Raw genomic sequence first — 14517 nt, 5'->3', positions numbered from 1 at the left:
CTTCGTTGAGAGTGTAGGACTGGTGAGAGCTAGCATTTCTCTAGACCTTACCAATCGTTACATGAAATAGCCAGCTCGCATCAATTCTAAGACGGTATCCAGAAACTAGAACTAGAGTAGTCATACTTAATACACAATGTTTTGTATTGGTATAAAAGGGTAAGCTCCCAAGGTGTCCCAGATGTTCTGAACGTATAGGAACAGTACGGGAACCACCAGAGCGACATGTGTAGTTGCCGTTGAGGCCAATGTCCTGGCGGATGAGTTAATGGGGAGGGGCACTGATAGTGTTATGGAGTGATGACTAGACGTGATTAAGCCTATAACTACACTAATTGTTACGTACACATGGCCTTGTTACAGATACACCAGCCCAATGTAAGCCTGTCGTGTGAATGTACCTAGCTACCCACACTATTTATACATCATGTGCGTAATTATAACTGCTGTACTTTACGACAGATTTTGACATGTAACCAAGAATGTTTTGTGTAAGGAATGCGTCAGACAAAACAAACATATTGTATTCTCTTCCAGATATATGTATGTCGGAATGATTTTGACTTGGCGAGACGATTATCAGGGTAGTCTATTTGGTATACGAGATATTACTGAAATTACATGCGTAATTAACCAGCGCATATACACCAAATTATGATAATATAAGTTTAAGTAGTTAAGGAGAAAAGGTAGTAATGAGATGTGACCAGAGATTGTTAGTCATGCTCTGATGAACCGAAACAGTACCCATTAGACTACTGTAAGCAAACTTTCTTTTGCGGCTAGTAAATTTCGAGATTTCCAAACAAATTCGCGAAATTTAACCATTTAACCATGTAAATACAAATATGAGAATTTACTTAGATCGCGAAATTCGCGAAAGTAATTCGCACTCGAAGGAAAGTTGGGTTCACAGTAAAACATTATACCAGAGTTATACAAATGTATTTCTGATCCATTAACTGTTTTGTGTGTTACCACTAACATAAATTCGGTAATACGTATTTGACCCTTGACCATAGGTTTTTATTTCGCCAATCAAAGATGATGTTGTATGACAAGTATAACATGGTTTTATCCAATCATAACTGACGTTCATTCAGTCAATCATAGGCCCGAAGAACATGAAGTCAAAATGAGCCTAAGTTTAGACTTATCCATTCAAAGATGACGTTGTATGACAAGTATAACATGGTTTTATCCAATCATAACTGACGTTCATTCAGTCAATCATAGGCCCGAAGAACATGAAGGCAAAATGAGCCTAAGTTTAGACTTATCCAATCAAAGATGACATTACAGAAAGTGAAGTATTTTTGTTTGATTTTTCCAAAATGTACTCTAAGATTTTTAAGGATCCTGAGACCGATGATAGATGGAGGTTGTTCTAAAAGTAGAATGACTTTTGTTTTTTAGTGCCTTATTTGAAAGTACAATGTTCTCCCTATTAATTCGTTTCACGAATCTAGTATATGTTTTTGCACTTTTACGCATTCTATTATATGTTTGACCTTGAAAAATGTTATATCAGCTATACTTACCAACTTGACGTATCCCTGAGTATCGATGAGGAGGTTTTCCGGTTTGAGATCTCTGTACACCACGCCCTTATTATGTAGATAGGCGAATGCTTCCACCACACAACCCGTGTAGAATCGCGTCGTACTGTCATCGAACGAGCCCCTAGAACAAACAAATATTTCAGTATTCCATTTTCTTACTGTCATCGAACGAGCCCCTAAAACAAACAGAATTTTTCAGTATTTCATTATCTTACTGTCATCGAACGAGCCCCTATAACAAACAGAATATTTCAGTGTACAATAATCTATGTCTTTATTGCTCGTTCAAACATTTGAACAGGGACAATATCTTAAATTTTTCTTAATTTTTATTCACCTGATTTTTAAGATTACGTCTTCATATTATTTCGTTTCAGTTAGAAACCTTTTGCAGTTGATTGAAGTAGGGAGAAAATATTTTCCACTTTCGATTTCATTGCATGAATACATATGGTGCATAATACTGCAAGAGAAACAGGATTATTATGCAATATAATTCAAAGGAAACAGTAGGTATTTGTAAGGAAGGGTTCGGCTACTCACTTATCCCGAAGGACTGTCCAAAGTTCACCACCTAAGCAGACCTCTAGTAGCATATACAGGTACTTTCGGTCCTTGAACGTTCGGTATAATCTGTAAAACAAATCAACATTTACAACTGTTTTCTGGTAATCATGGCGACAGGCAAGATTGAAGGTCGATATATACTGAGATAAAGGGAAGACTAAGTTCAACTCCAAAACTTGCCAGACAAGACGTTTTCGAGATAAGAGACTTGTAGTGAATTTTATGTTATTAATAGAGTTCACCATGTGCGCTCACGTGCTGCGCGTATGAGATTTGATGCGATATTATGAGCATGATGTGATGCGATATGAGCGAGGGCGTGTTAGCAGAGGGATGCATACACACTGCCATAGCTGCACTCGATTTAAGATACATAGTAACATTTTGGCAGAGCTATTGTAACGACGCATTAAAGTTTTAGTAATAAAACACAGCACTAGATAAACAAACAGCACGTGCACGACAGCTTTCTATGTAAAGCTTGGTCACGCTCGTGCCTTTTTCAAGGTCAGTGCCAGATGGTGCGATGCATCTCATGATTGCTTGTAGTACATCTACCATATACTAACTTATGATCATCATTAATTGCGATAGTGCGAGATTTGAAGTCCACTGACCTGACTATGAAGTCTGATCTGGATTCGGACATTATCTTCTTCTCGTTCATGATATGTTCTTGCTGTCTCGTCTCAACTATATGGTGTTTCTTGAGTATCTTCAGAGCGAATGTTTTTGTATTATCGTTGTTTACTTGTACCTAAATGAAAATAAAAACATCAAAATCATCTAGCATACAAAAAATGAAGCATTAAGTTGAAATAGCACTTTAGTAAGACATTTATATGAAGTAGGTCAGAAATCCCTGGGGTATAATGCTATTCTAGTATATGGCATTTCTGGAGTATTTCAAACGAAAGTTGCTTTTTGTGTTATCGTTGATTTCTTGAACCTAACAGAAACAAATCAAAATAACACATGCCTAACATACAAAACTATATTAGCATTAAGAACGTTGAAATAAAACTTTAGTAAGACATTTATCTGTAGTAGGTTAGGTGTTAGATTGGGTATTAGAGCGTTCCTTGAGAGTGGTGTAATGGACGCAGGTATCGAGGTCAAGGTTTTGCTATCTGCCGAATACGCAGGTGGTATGGTGCAGCAACGGTTGCATGAGAATGTATACCCACTAAATGAACGTGACATTATTGAGCACCGATGCCGAGACCATTTACATAGCAACTGTAATGACTTGCTGGTTTACTCGTTTGTTGTGAGGAGGGGTGTCCCTCGGGTGTTGGTGTTTACATAGGGCGTGCTTCATAACCCATTCAGTGACACATAAGACCGTGTGCTGCATTAATATATCACTCTTACAACATAACGAAAACTTAGGTGTATACTATCGGAATTCTCAGACGATGTTTGTAATGTCTATGGCGGAACCTCGAAATGGCGATCTTGTCAAACGCTTGACCTACCTTTGTAACACATCAAAGTGCCAAGATGATACGATATTTCTGGGGAAAGAGTTGGTTCACTGCTACTGGGCATAATTTATTTATAATATAGACCCGATGTTACTCAATATGTGTATGAGTCGGCATTGGAAGATGAGCTTACTACTGCGAATCAACTATTTTTTCGTTGCGATTTTCATTTGCGAACAATGAAAATTAAAATCGCTTAAGGTAATTTCGGAGAATTAAAGTTTACCTGATATCGTGCGTTCTTACTTAGATGCGGAAATCGCGAAATTTAGAAACTGCGAAGGATAGTTAGCTTAAAGAAATAATGCCAATAAACGATTTACAAATGCCATAATTCATGACAAAATCTTCTACTAGATGGTGGTCATTATTTCTTATACGAACTATAAAATCAGTAAATGTTTGACTTATAGCATTACATGATGAGCCAAAAAAAGTAACCTACTTACTTCAAGATCAGCTAATGAAAAACCTGCTTACTGCATGCTTAACAATAGTTTTGCTGACTAAATGATCAGCCAATGAACGACCTGCCTAATATACGTATGATCCTTACAATGGAAAACTTGCTAAATACATTTTGTACATGCTAACACGTCCGATAAATGAGGGCACTGGATGGTTATCGGTTCGCAAAAACACTAGTGGGACAAACTAACAAATGTCATGTTCTATCCCAGTTTAATCCACCTTTGTGGTCCAATAGCGTGTTGGATTGTCCTAATCATTTTATGCACAACATCTATGCTTTAGGTACCCCAACCATGATGTAATTCTTGGCAGTATTCAATTTAGTTTGTAATTAGCTCACGTAATATCCCCAAACAATGCAAGCAGCCAAGACAATATCTTATGAGCGAGAGTGAGTTTCAATTAGGTGGAAAAAATGCATAGATCAGGGTCGCAACATGGGAGGGCTGCAAATCGTGGGATACAATGGCATGCGTTTAGGATCGGGGAACTATTGCGTATATATAACTAGTGTTATCGAAGTAATTTTGGGGAAAGCTACACCAATATAAACACCAGGCCAATTAACAACTTCCAATATGCATTTGTTTAGGAAAATGATAAACTGTTCATTCACTGTGGTTTAATGTGCTAAGTTGATGGTTTTTCCCCGTCGTCGTTATACCGTTTATTGCTTGTATATGCCTGTCGGGTAGTCAGCGAACCACAGACCGGTAAACGGCCGCGCGGGTCTATAGAAACTGATGAATCCGTGGTATATATCCTATTGCAAGATATACCTAAATCTTGCTGAAATGCCAACGACCGATCTACATATATTCCGATGTCAGCTGTGAAGTACGCATCTGTTGTGTGAAGATGGTCTTTTTATAGAACGGTGATAAATTATATCATTTTTCTATAATTTCGTTTCTGAGTTGAGCTCGCCAAGATCTTAGATAATCTCACGCAACATCACAACCTCCCCCTCCCTTACATAAATCTTCTGTTGATGTTGTTCGATAGATGGTGTCTGTTCCACAAGGGTGGGTAAGTAACCACTCGCCAGGCAAGTAAATCGCTATCTTTACAGTATATGCCTGTCAATAAAACTACTCCAAAAACTCTCGTAAAGTCGCTCAAATGTAAACAGGATTATTCGGTACACGATACAAACATGACAGTACACTGACAATACATCTTCAGGTCAATTTGACATGAAAAATTCTTGATCTGAAATTGAGGTAAATTTCACATGTAGAAAACTTCAGAAAACATTATTCATGTGAAATTCAGGTCAATTTCATATGAATATCAGTTAATTTCAGGTCAAAGTTTTGACCTGAAATTAATGTTTTGCTTGTTTTTCAGGCAAATTTGTTCTTGAAATTTTCACCTGAAATAGACCTTTATCTGAAGACAATATGCCTGTGTAGATATGAGGCAAATATGTTATCAAATACTAACGAAGGGTACTTACCAGTTCCACACGACCGAAACCCCCAACTCCAAGCGTGGCAATGATACTGATGTCACTAAGTTTGAGTTTGACAAACTCTGGATCGAACCTGAAGTTTCAAAAAGACATATGAAACAAAGCTCTTTCGAACTTGATTTTGTAATCTATTGAGTGTAATATATAATTCATCTACAGAGATTAATATCAAAACAGTTGACAGCATAGTTGCATAATATATGGCAAGAATACTGCATAACATGAAATATTCGTGTATACTTTTTTCGTGGTTTGGAGTCTTGGTATCATTTTGTGGGTATTAATATTCGTGGAAAGTCTATGAAACAATAGTAGCAATGATATATACAACGAAGTCTGATGTTCTTAAAAACAAGATAAGGTTCTTTCATACAACAAACAGTTCATTTTTTGAAGTAGTATTCATGCACATTATGTATTTTGTAAGAATCATGGAAACTATGGTCAACTATTACAGTATTTAACCTTGTTTTATATCTACGACAGAACATATGGCTACCATATAGTTATTGGGCTTAATAAAATCTGTAAATTTGCATCTGCACGTTTCGATATCGAGTTAAAGGAGAAGCACTCTCCATTGGAAAGTGTAATCCTTCGTAAAATAACCATTAAGGTATAAATAAAAATAGTACAACACTGACGTTCTCAATATATACTTACACAGCTTTCTCATCCTCATCTTCATACACACGCTTGAGTTCGTCTAGATCGCTGATTAGCTGCGAGTATGACCTACAAACGCAATGATAACCTGTTAACAATTTGGTTTTGATCTGACATGCTAGAGACAGGTAACATACGTGTGTATATCGGATTGGTAAACAAATGGTAAATATCCCCTAAAAATGGTTTGACCTTTGCTCTCTGTTGACCTTTGCACTTTGTTCGATACTAATTATTTTCATCTGTTTAATCTAGAAAACCTGCCAATGCCCAGTCAATGTTTCCATGTCCATGATTAAATTTTAGACCAATCGAAATTCTGCATTTACATCGAAAAAGTCATACATTCCGAATGATTGGCTTTATGAACGTCATTTATTAAAGGTCATTGGCATGGTGAAATATTTCAGCGCAAAAGTGAAAAGTAGAAAATCGCTCAAAGCATTCCCGTTCGATTTGATGATGGCAAAAACAGTACAAGACATAGACGATGGGATATTTGAGTTGCTGTATTTTTTGTGCTATTATTTTCTTCGAGGTACTCATTATTACCTGAATTTGGGAGAATAGACGCTATTGTTTTTTAAGAGAAATGCATTTCGTAAATTTGAAAGTTATAAACATTTCACCAAATTGATATGATTGGTTATAAGGATTAGTCAGATCAGCTATAAATATGCTTACTATACTGAATTCGCCAGTCGATCATGTACGTAGTGCATGGAACTTTTTCGGAACGATTCCACGCGTGAGAGCGTCCGCGATTAATTAGATGTGATAATGCTATCATATTGTCTCCAAGCCAAGTTCGTGTAGAATCTATGTAGCTTGGAGGCAGATATATTACCTTGAAGACACAGGTATCTCTGGAATTGTATCATTTATACACATCGTAAGTGATGAAGCCAACCACAGGCTCTAGATATTTTATTCACAGAATCTATCCTCGTAACTGTCGTCACAACTGTTCGTTATCCTAACAAGACCCCACGCCAGGGCAAACGTAGATTATCATCGCTTCTCGAGATGAATTGCCATCTTGTTTGTTAATGGTACAGTAAAATCCCTTTAACTCGAACTGGAGGGGACCAGGTCAATAGGTCGAGTCATCCGATGTTAGTCATCGATAATTAGAATATGCATGTGCTGGTCACAATGTTTCGAAAACCTTGAATGTCAGTAATAACGTTTTAATTATTGTTTTCCAGCAATGAAATAATTATTACAGAAATCGAAAAAAAAACACAAATAACAAAAATCAACAAAAACAACCCCTTTTATATTAAAACTTTAAAAAAAAGTTGAATTACTTTGTAATAGAAACAGAACAATATATAAGAGGAGACAACGTAAACGTCATGCTGTAGAGGATCGAAACAAAACACTTTCTAAGTCTGATTAGGAACACACCAGTGAAGGAAACCTTACACCCTCGATTTAAGCAACACTTCATAGATCGTGACCGTTTTATATCTCGCTACTTTCTGTTTTTACGGATCAATAAAAGTTTATCATTATAGTTTGTGCTTCGCGGATTTACATTTTATGTCCGTCTAATTCATAATCGGGAACGATTCGCCTCAAACATCAGGTAATGAGTGACAAGTTGTTTTGTGCGCGAATCACCTGCTGTCTTTGAATTTGACCTTGACATTCATTGTAAATATATCTATATATAGAGGGAAAAAGTGCCTTGACTTTCGGTTTCGCCATAACTATCTACTAATCTATAATGACGCACTAAAAACGGACGGGAGCTGATACGCCCAGCCTCACCGGAATTTGCATGCCAATCGAAGTATCCAGATTGAAAGCATTAGTCAAAGTTTGACTTTTGAATTGAGAGAATTGTCTGCCCTCGTTAAGATCCCATAATTCAAAGCCGTACCTGTCAACACCCAATTAAACGGGAGATTGGTATCACGTGTCGGTACGGTATCAACCCCCATCCACCGGTACCGATTTTCACGCTCACTTACGAGCATACAACAGAGTGTTATGTAACACAGCATCCAAACATCACTCATGTTCAGATCTTTGTTTCTTAAGACAAAGAAAAAATGCTAAAAAGTAAAGTAGTTTTTTCATCCTTAATTAAGGTTGAGTGCTCACAAACAGGTGATGGGTATAGTATACTTTACCAGTTCCTATCATTTATGTATTGTAAACCAACGTGCGATTTACTTTCGCGGAGTTCGCGATCCAAGAAAATTCGCGAAAGTTTATGTCCGCGAATGGATACCTACATGACGTACATTTGCTTAAAATTTATATTAAATTCTAAAATCCGCAAAATTTATTTTTTAAATGAATAAGTAAAAAAACCAAATGTAATTCTATTAATAAGAAACAAACAAATTAACAGTCAGTTGTTCAGTAACAACGCTAACTTGTTAGTAAGTAACAAAACAAATATATGTTAATAAGAGCAAACAAAACGGAAATCAGCACATACAGCTACTGCGGCTGGAGTGTATCTCGTTTCTCTGATGGACTAGTGTTGACGGGCCCTGTCATATCTGTTCGTCAACGGAGGGTCTATACATATCTACATATCAGGGGAGTTTAAAGGGATGTCAGAATCCTTATCTATATTATGTTGGCCTTGATGAGGAAGATTCATCATCCCTCCACTGTTTATTAAGGTCGGACTAGGTGAAACTCAGAGTAAATCAGTCAAACTTGTTATTCCCCTTGACTTATGGGGCGACCCTTATCCGCACACCAGATGGCGCTAGTGTAGAATGGCCGTCTCTTTGGTGCCAGGTTATCTGTGGAAGGAGTTGCTGGGATCTGTCAGATATTACAATAAGCATAAATTCTCTCAAATCAAAAGGTTGCCATATGGCATTCAGAAGCATTGAGGAGCTCGAGAGGTTATCATATTCATATGTAAACCATTTCCAAACATATGGTATGTTTAGTAAATGGATTTAGGGATTTTGAGAGTGCATTTATAAGTAAGTCGAGGCAGTTGACCGGCGTTGTCCAGTTACTAGTTGACCACACGTATAAAGGTACAGATGTACTCTTGTTCATGGAACGAAGGAATGACGTCACAGTCGCAGACATAACTGTCTGTCTACCGTTTAAATAAACAGCGCCAATTGCCCAAACATCCCTACGTCACAGTCGTATTAACACAGGTAACGTGATGGGAATGTCTAGTGGTTCTGTCCACTTAATGCCAGAAGGACAAGGCTTTGTAGAAATATACTTACTCTCTATCTATCACCAGACAGTCTACCCCAGCCGGATCAGCAGCGACTATACTGGCCGTTCGGACATCTTCCCTGTAACAAAATAATACATGGTGAAATAAAAAAGAAACAATACTGTCCGGACAGAAAAATACACCAGAAAGAAAATCTCTGAAAAACAAAACAAATGAAACATATGCCGTTGGGCTTTTTCTTTATAACGAAAATAATTGCAAAATAAAAAAAAATATCGCAAAATCAATGTCAATGAATATCAATATTTGCTATGCCAACTAAAGAAATGATGTAAGATATCGTGTGTCCAACTTCAGCTATAATGCTGTTCTTATCATATGTTTATTTTGTAACGAAATATGTTAAAACAACAGAATATATTTCATTTTATAAACAGTCCACCAAGACTCGGCCGTCTTGACATGTCATGACCACCTAACGTCGAGGCGTTACACCGAGTCTCCTGCTGGTACTCGGTGACTCAAGTTTACTTTATATCTACGCTAAATTGAACATCAATGTACTGAAGACACCGGGTCAGCCTTCACATAGGTTTTATGATGAAATTGGATTAATACAAGGCGAGGCTGATACAGATAAATGTCGAGAAAGGAGGGGAGGGGGTTAACATTTAAACGACGATAAAGAATAAGATCCCGACAGTGGAATGATCCTAGTCCAATATAGCAGCAAGTTTGGACTGGGAAAACTATCAAGGAAAGATTACAGTCCTGGGCCATCGCCCTGATGCGGTCAGAGGCCCCGATTCACGCATGGGTGGGCATAAACATCAAACGCTGGCATTTCAAAATCCAAAGATTGATGGATGGTAACCTTTATTTATAGATATTTATAGAAAAAAAAATGCTTAATCCATGAAATGGGAAACGAAGCGAAAAATGCGGAAAGGCAACGTAACCCGACAATTGACATTTTGGATGTTTCTAGAGTCTTTGTCCTCGACAGAATGTTACCATAACATCTTAAATCAGCGAATGACATCGCTCCTGTCTTTATCTATATGTAACAAAGAAATATTAACTACTTCTTAATCGATATTTGTGTAATGACCTTTCCTCGTCTATGCGACAGCGTGGCAAGAGCTCGCTCATAAACAGCATGCATTTCACTATCTCTTATCGGCAGCATTAAAAAGACGAAATTGCTTCTTTAGCATTAAATTGGCAAGTAATTGGTATCGCGCGTGGCCTTGATATAAAGAACATGTATTTCTGACCCTTATCAAGGAAAGATAGCCACACTTCCGCCGGCTATGGCGACTAATGTTGATGTTGTACCGTTTTATCATAAACAAAAATATTATTCTTATTTCCGCTGAGCCTCTTTACTCATGTGCAAATAATCAAATACATGCTATATACAGCGTGAAGAATACAGCAAGCCCAGGTTGATGAACGCATTCTGTGGCCAGTGGTCAATCTATAAATACATTAAACTCTTAAACCGGGTGTGTCTTCAGAAATTTAGGTTTTATTCACATTTAAAGAAACAACAAGAGTGAAGACAAAAGGTGCTGAATCTGTATCAGTTACACAATGACGGTCATTAAAGACGGATATAAACGCGAGTTTCACAAACATCACACAGCATGGCTTTCAACAGCGGCGCCATCAACTTGTAATTGTTAGGTTTGCAGACATTTGTATATTTAAATGGCCGGCCCATTGAGATGTACTACTGCCTCCGTTTGGCACTCGACCCCTCTCTGACTCTCACACTTAATGCGTGTCATATTGAACCGGTTTATATATATTTGCAACAGAGCTTCATACGCCAAAAACGCACGCGATTGCCTTCCAAAGCTCACAATATATCCCAACATTTTTCAACAGACACTATTTTTAGTTCTTTGAATAGGTGATGAGTCATTTTGAGGATTACAGCTGCGATAACCCAGACTCGATTCTGGTCTGGCATTTCATTCTACACCGACAGGCACCTTGATGGCCAAGCCGACAAAATGACCGCTGTCATACCTAGATTCTATCATTTTTGATTTTGAAGGAATAGGATGCTTGCTAAATATAACCGGTAGATAACGTGCTCTTAACCTTGAGAAATAATCCATGGCGATGATCAGAAGAGTGTACCTATTTCCATTTCTTCAAGTCGCGTTTCATACTTTTAACCCCCTTTTAGTCTGGTTGATATTAAACGTACCGCGGACTCTACGAGAGGGATTTAAAACAAATGATCTCTCGAATTATAACGATCGCCCGACCCTAATAAATACCGTCACTTCGGCCTAGTTGAAATTGAAAAACACATAAACTTATTTCTGCGAGTCAAAACTTTGGCGATTTGGTCCTAAAACTAGAGAATCAAACTTTAGCGAATAAAATTTCGCGATGTGGAACCGAGAATATCTATAATTCAACAATTTCTTAATATTCCACAAATGAAATTTTCGTGATCGCGACGATGACCTATGCAATCTTGAAAATAACATCACCGCAAAATAACGGTATTTGACAGGATATAACTGTTACACGAGACCACAAAGATGACGGATTCTGATACAAGACTAGCCTTGGAGAGGAAGAAGGGGCATTATCAAACTGATTCATCCGATCTACACATTCTGATACAGAGCATTAATATAAATCTGATGTTCCAAACATCTTCTACATAAAAAATGTGACGATTGTGACGCCCTCTAGCGAGAATGCTATTTTTGGCATCTGATGACTTAGTAGTTATGGCATTGTGCACGTGCTTTACACGTCATATCTTAAACTAATTCTGATTCACGCAAGGATCTTAAAACGAAATTTTGCGATTGGTTTTCATTTACAAATTAGAAAGTAATGTAAGATAAAGCGAAACTGCCTACATTACTGAATTTTATTATGATCCGAAATTGCTTTTTCACGATTATGTAATACAAAAAGCCCATATCCACTACGATATATACAAAGGAACTATTCTCACTGGTGCACTGAGAGGGTGGATCTAACCCCGGGCTAAATCTCTGTGAGCAAGATATGGTCTCGAGTCATCTACGTCTAATGCCTTCTTTAGATGATATGCTACACCATGGTTTCACAGATGTAAACAATGGCGTTACTTTTCTGTAAGATTATTAGGAACTTCTTAATTGTTTCAGACATCGCTACATATTAATTTACAAAGATTAAATACATTTTTCTGCATATGCATCATTCTAGTCCATTCTTATGTCATATAGTGCAGGGCTTTTGAGAAGGGTTTGTATTAATTAAGATGCACCTCTTTATCTTGAATTGTTGTTATTTGGTAATGAAAATATGACAATTGAATTATCATATATCTTAATATATCATATATATCTAATTAAGTGCATGTTTGTTCTTAGCTCCAGTGGAAGAATAAAACATGTTTTGTGCATGTTAATGCTTCATATTAATGTACTGTCCTCTTTGATGCTTATTCGCGAGAAAAAAATTTCTCGCGTTGTCAATTTTTGACAGCAATATGATATACAGGCTATATATGTGTTCGTGGGTATCTAAGTTAGCAGACACCAAATTGGGCGCGAGTGTAAAGAAATATAATTCCTCGCGAAAATCACCGTTCTAAGTTGTCATCTGATGTCAATTCCCATTAGTTTTCTGAGAAACTGTTGTAAGGAGGTGGATCCATAATTTGTCATAAATTTCGCAAAATCAGTTTTCTTGGTGTTTTTTTGTTGTTGTTGTTAAACACATAGTCAAATAATGTTAAAGGGGTTTTTTCTACACAAAAATAATGTTTTGCATGCGAAAGTGAAGCTGCCCTCTGTGGAGACAATGCTACAAACCTTTGGTGCAGTTCACCAAAAGTTCGACTAAAACGCATGTTGGCTATTTTCAGAAGAAAAGTACAAGATAATCTGTCAGTGTATTTTGCCAGGCTTGTGTCTGGGATTGTTCAGGCATATTGTCAGATATGCGTGATTTTACCGGCATAGAAACGTTAAGGCTAGAATAAAAGGAACCTATCATTGTAGCGATCACGACTACAACTGCCAGACAATTAGTCAAGTCACAAATAACTTCCAAAAGTCATTTTAACAGACGGAAGAAATCTTTATCGCTTTTCTGTCTATTTCCTCACACTGTTCAAATATGATTCATACGCAACTTAAGAACTTTTAGAGAAACCAAATTTTGGTTGTAAAATGACAAACGGGGAATGTTGTGAGATATGCCTCAACGAACGGATCATAATTACATAAGAACCTCCATAGAATTGAAAGTGCCATATTCTTTAAATTTTGAAACAGCTGAATCCATAATTTAGCCTTCAAAGACATATCAACATGTATACAGTTGTACATCAGAAAAATTCCGAATTGTTGATTTTTTATCACATATATTGAACACTTTTTCACATGTAAATGATCGTTTTACCTGTGTATCGTATAGCTATTGTTGACAACAACGATTTTCTGACAGGTCACATAAATGATAAAAGAATAAAGCTATTTGAGACAGTTTGTGTAGTTAAATGAAAAGTTTGACCTCTGTACCTACCCTTGAAGAGCGCGTTCTCCGAAGAACTCGCCCCTCTGTAGGAAGCGAATGACTTGATCATCTCCGGCTTTTGAGGTCTTCTTTGTGACCTTCACCTGGCGACAGAGAAAAATACAACAATATCAAACACTGTCTTCTACATTCGAGAAAATTCATAGATATCTTTGAGGAAGTGAGTATGCTTTCGTTTCGCCTCGAATTAACAGTTGCTATACGGTTTTGTCACAATGACCAAACTAAAGGCGATTCCAATGAAGATGAACTTAATGTTAATGACTAGAAAATAGAAACAAATGAAAGGATGCGTCACTGACCTTGCCCTTTGCGATGATATAGAATGTGTCCCCGCGCGCCCCTTGTCGAATGATATAGTCGCCATTGTTGTAGTGAGCCTGGAACAAAAACACATCGTAATTAGGTCACACAAATGTAGGTCAAATTGAGCATATGCCATAAGCTAAATGATAATATTTTGCATAGATTTGAGTCTAAACGTGATCACGCCATTTTAGGTCATAGGTGAAAGGTGTCTGATGCCAAAGGCCTAGCGGGCATCACAAT

The 14517-nt window shown here is 37.3% G+C and overlaps 1 protein-coding gene across 3 annotated transcripts in view; it reads right to left on the bottom strand.

Moving 5' to 3' along the window:
* LOC138323554 (cGMP-dependent protein kinase 1-like) overlaps positions 1 to 14517 on the bottom strand; it is a 95957-nt gene that overhangs the window by 5211 nt on the left and 76229 nt on the right. For all 3 annotated transcript variants that reach the window (XM_069268234.1, XM_069268235.1, XM_069268236.1), the window contains exons 6-13: positions 14271 to 14348; positions 13957 to 14051; positions 9449 to 9520; positions 6225 to 6296; positions 5547 to 5634; positions 2747 to 2886; positions 2106 to 2195; positions 1542 to 1683 (exon numbers count right to left, since the gene is read on the bottom strand). In XM_069268234.1, the coding sequence (XP_069124335.1) occupies positions 1542 to 1683; positions 2106 to 2195; positions 2747 to 2886; positions 5547 to 5634; positions 6225 to 6296; positions 9449 to 9520; positions 13957 to 14051; positions 14271 to 14348 (777 nt within the window). The remainder of the gene's footprint in view (positions 1 to 1541; positions 1684 to 2105; positions 2196 to 2746; positions 2887 to 5546; positions 5635 to 6224; positions 6297 to 9448; positions 9521 to 13956; positions 14052 to 14270; positions 14349 to 14517) is intronic.

Source organism: Argopecten irradians, chromosome 5, assembly GCF_041381155.1.
Source record: "Argopecten irradians isolate NY chromosome 5, Ai_NY, whole genome shotgun sequence".
NCBI lineage: Eukaryota > Metazoa > Mollusca > Bivalvia > Pectinida > Pectinidae > Argopecten > Argopecten irradians.
This window is presented reverse-complemented; position numbering and strand designations above follow the sequence as displayed.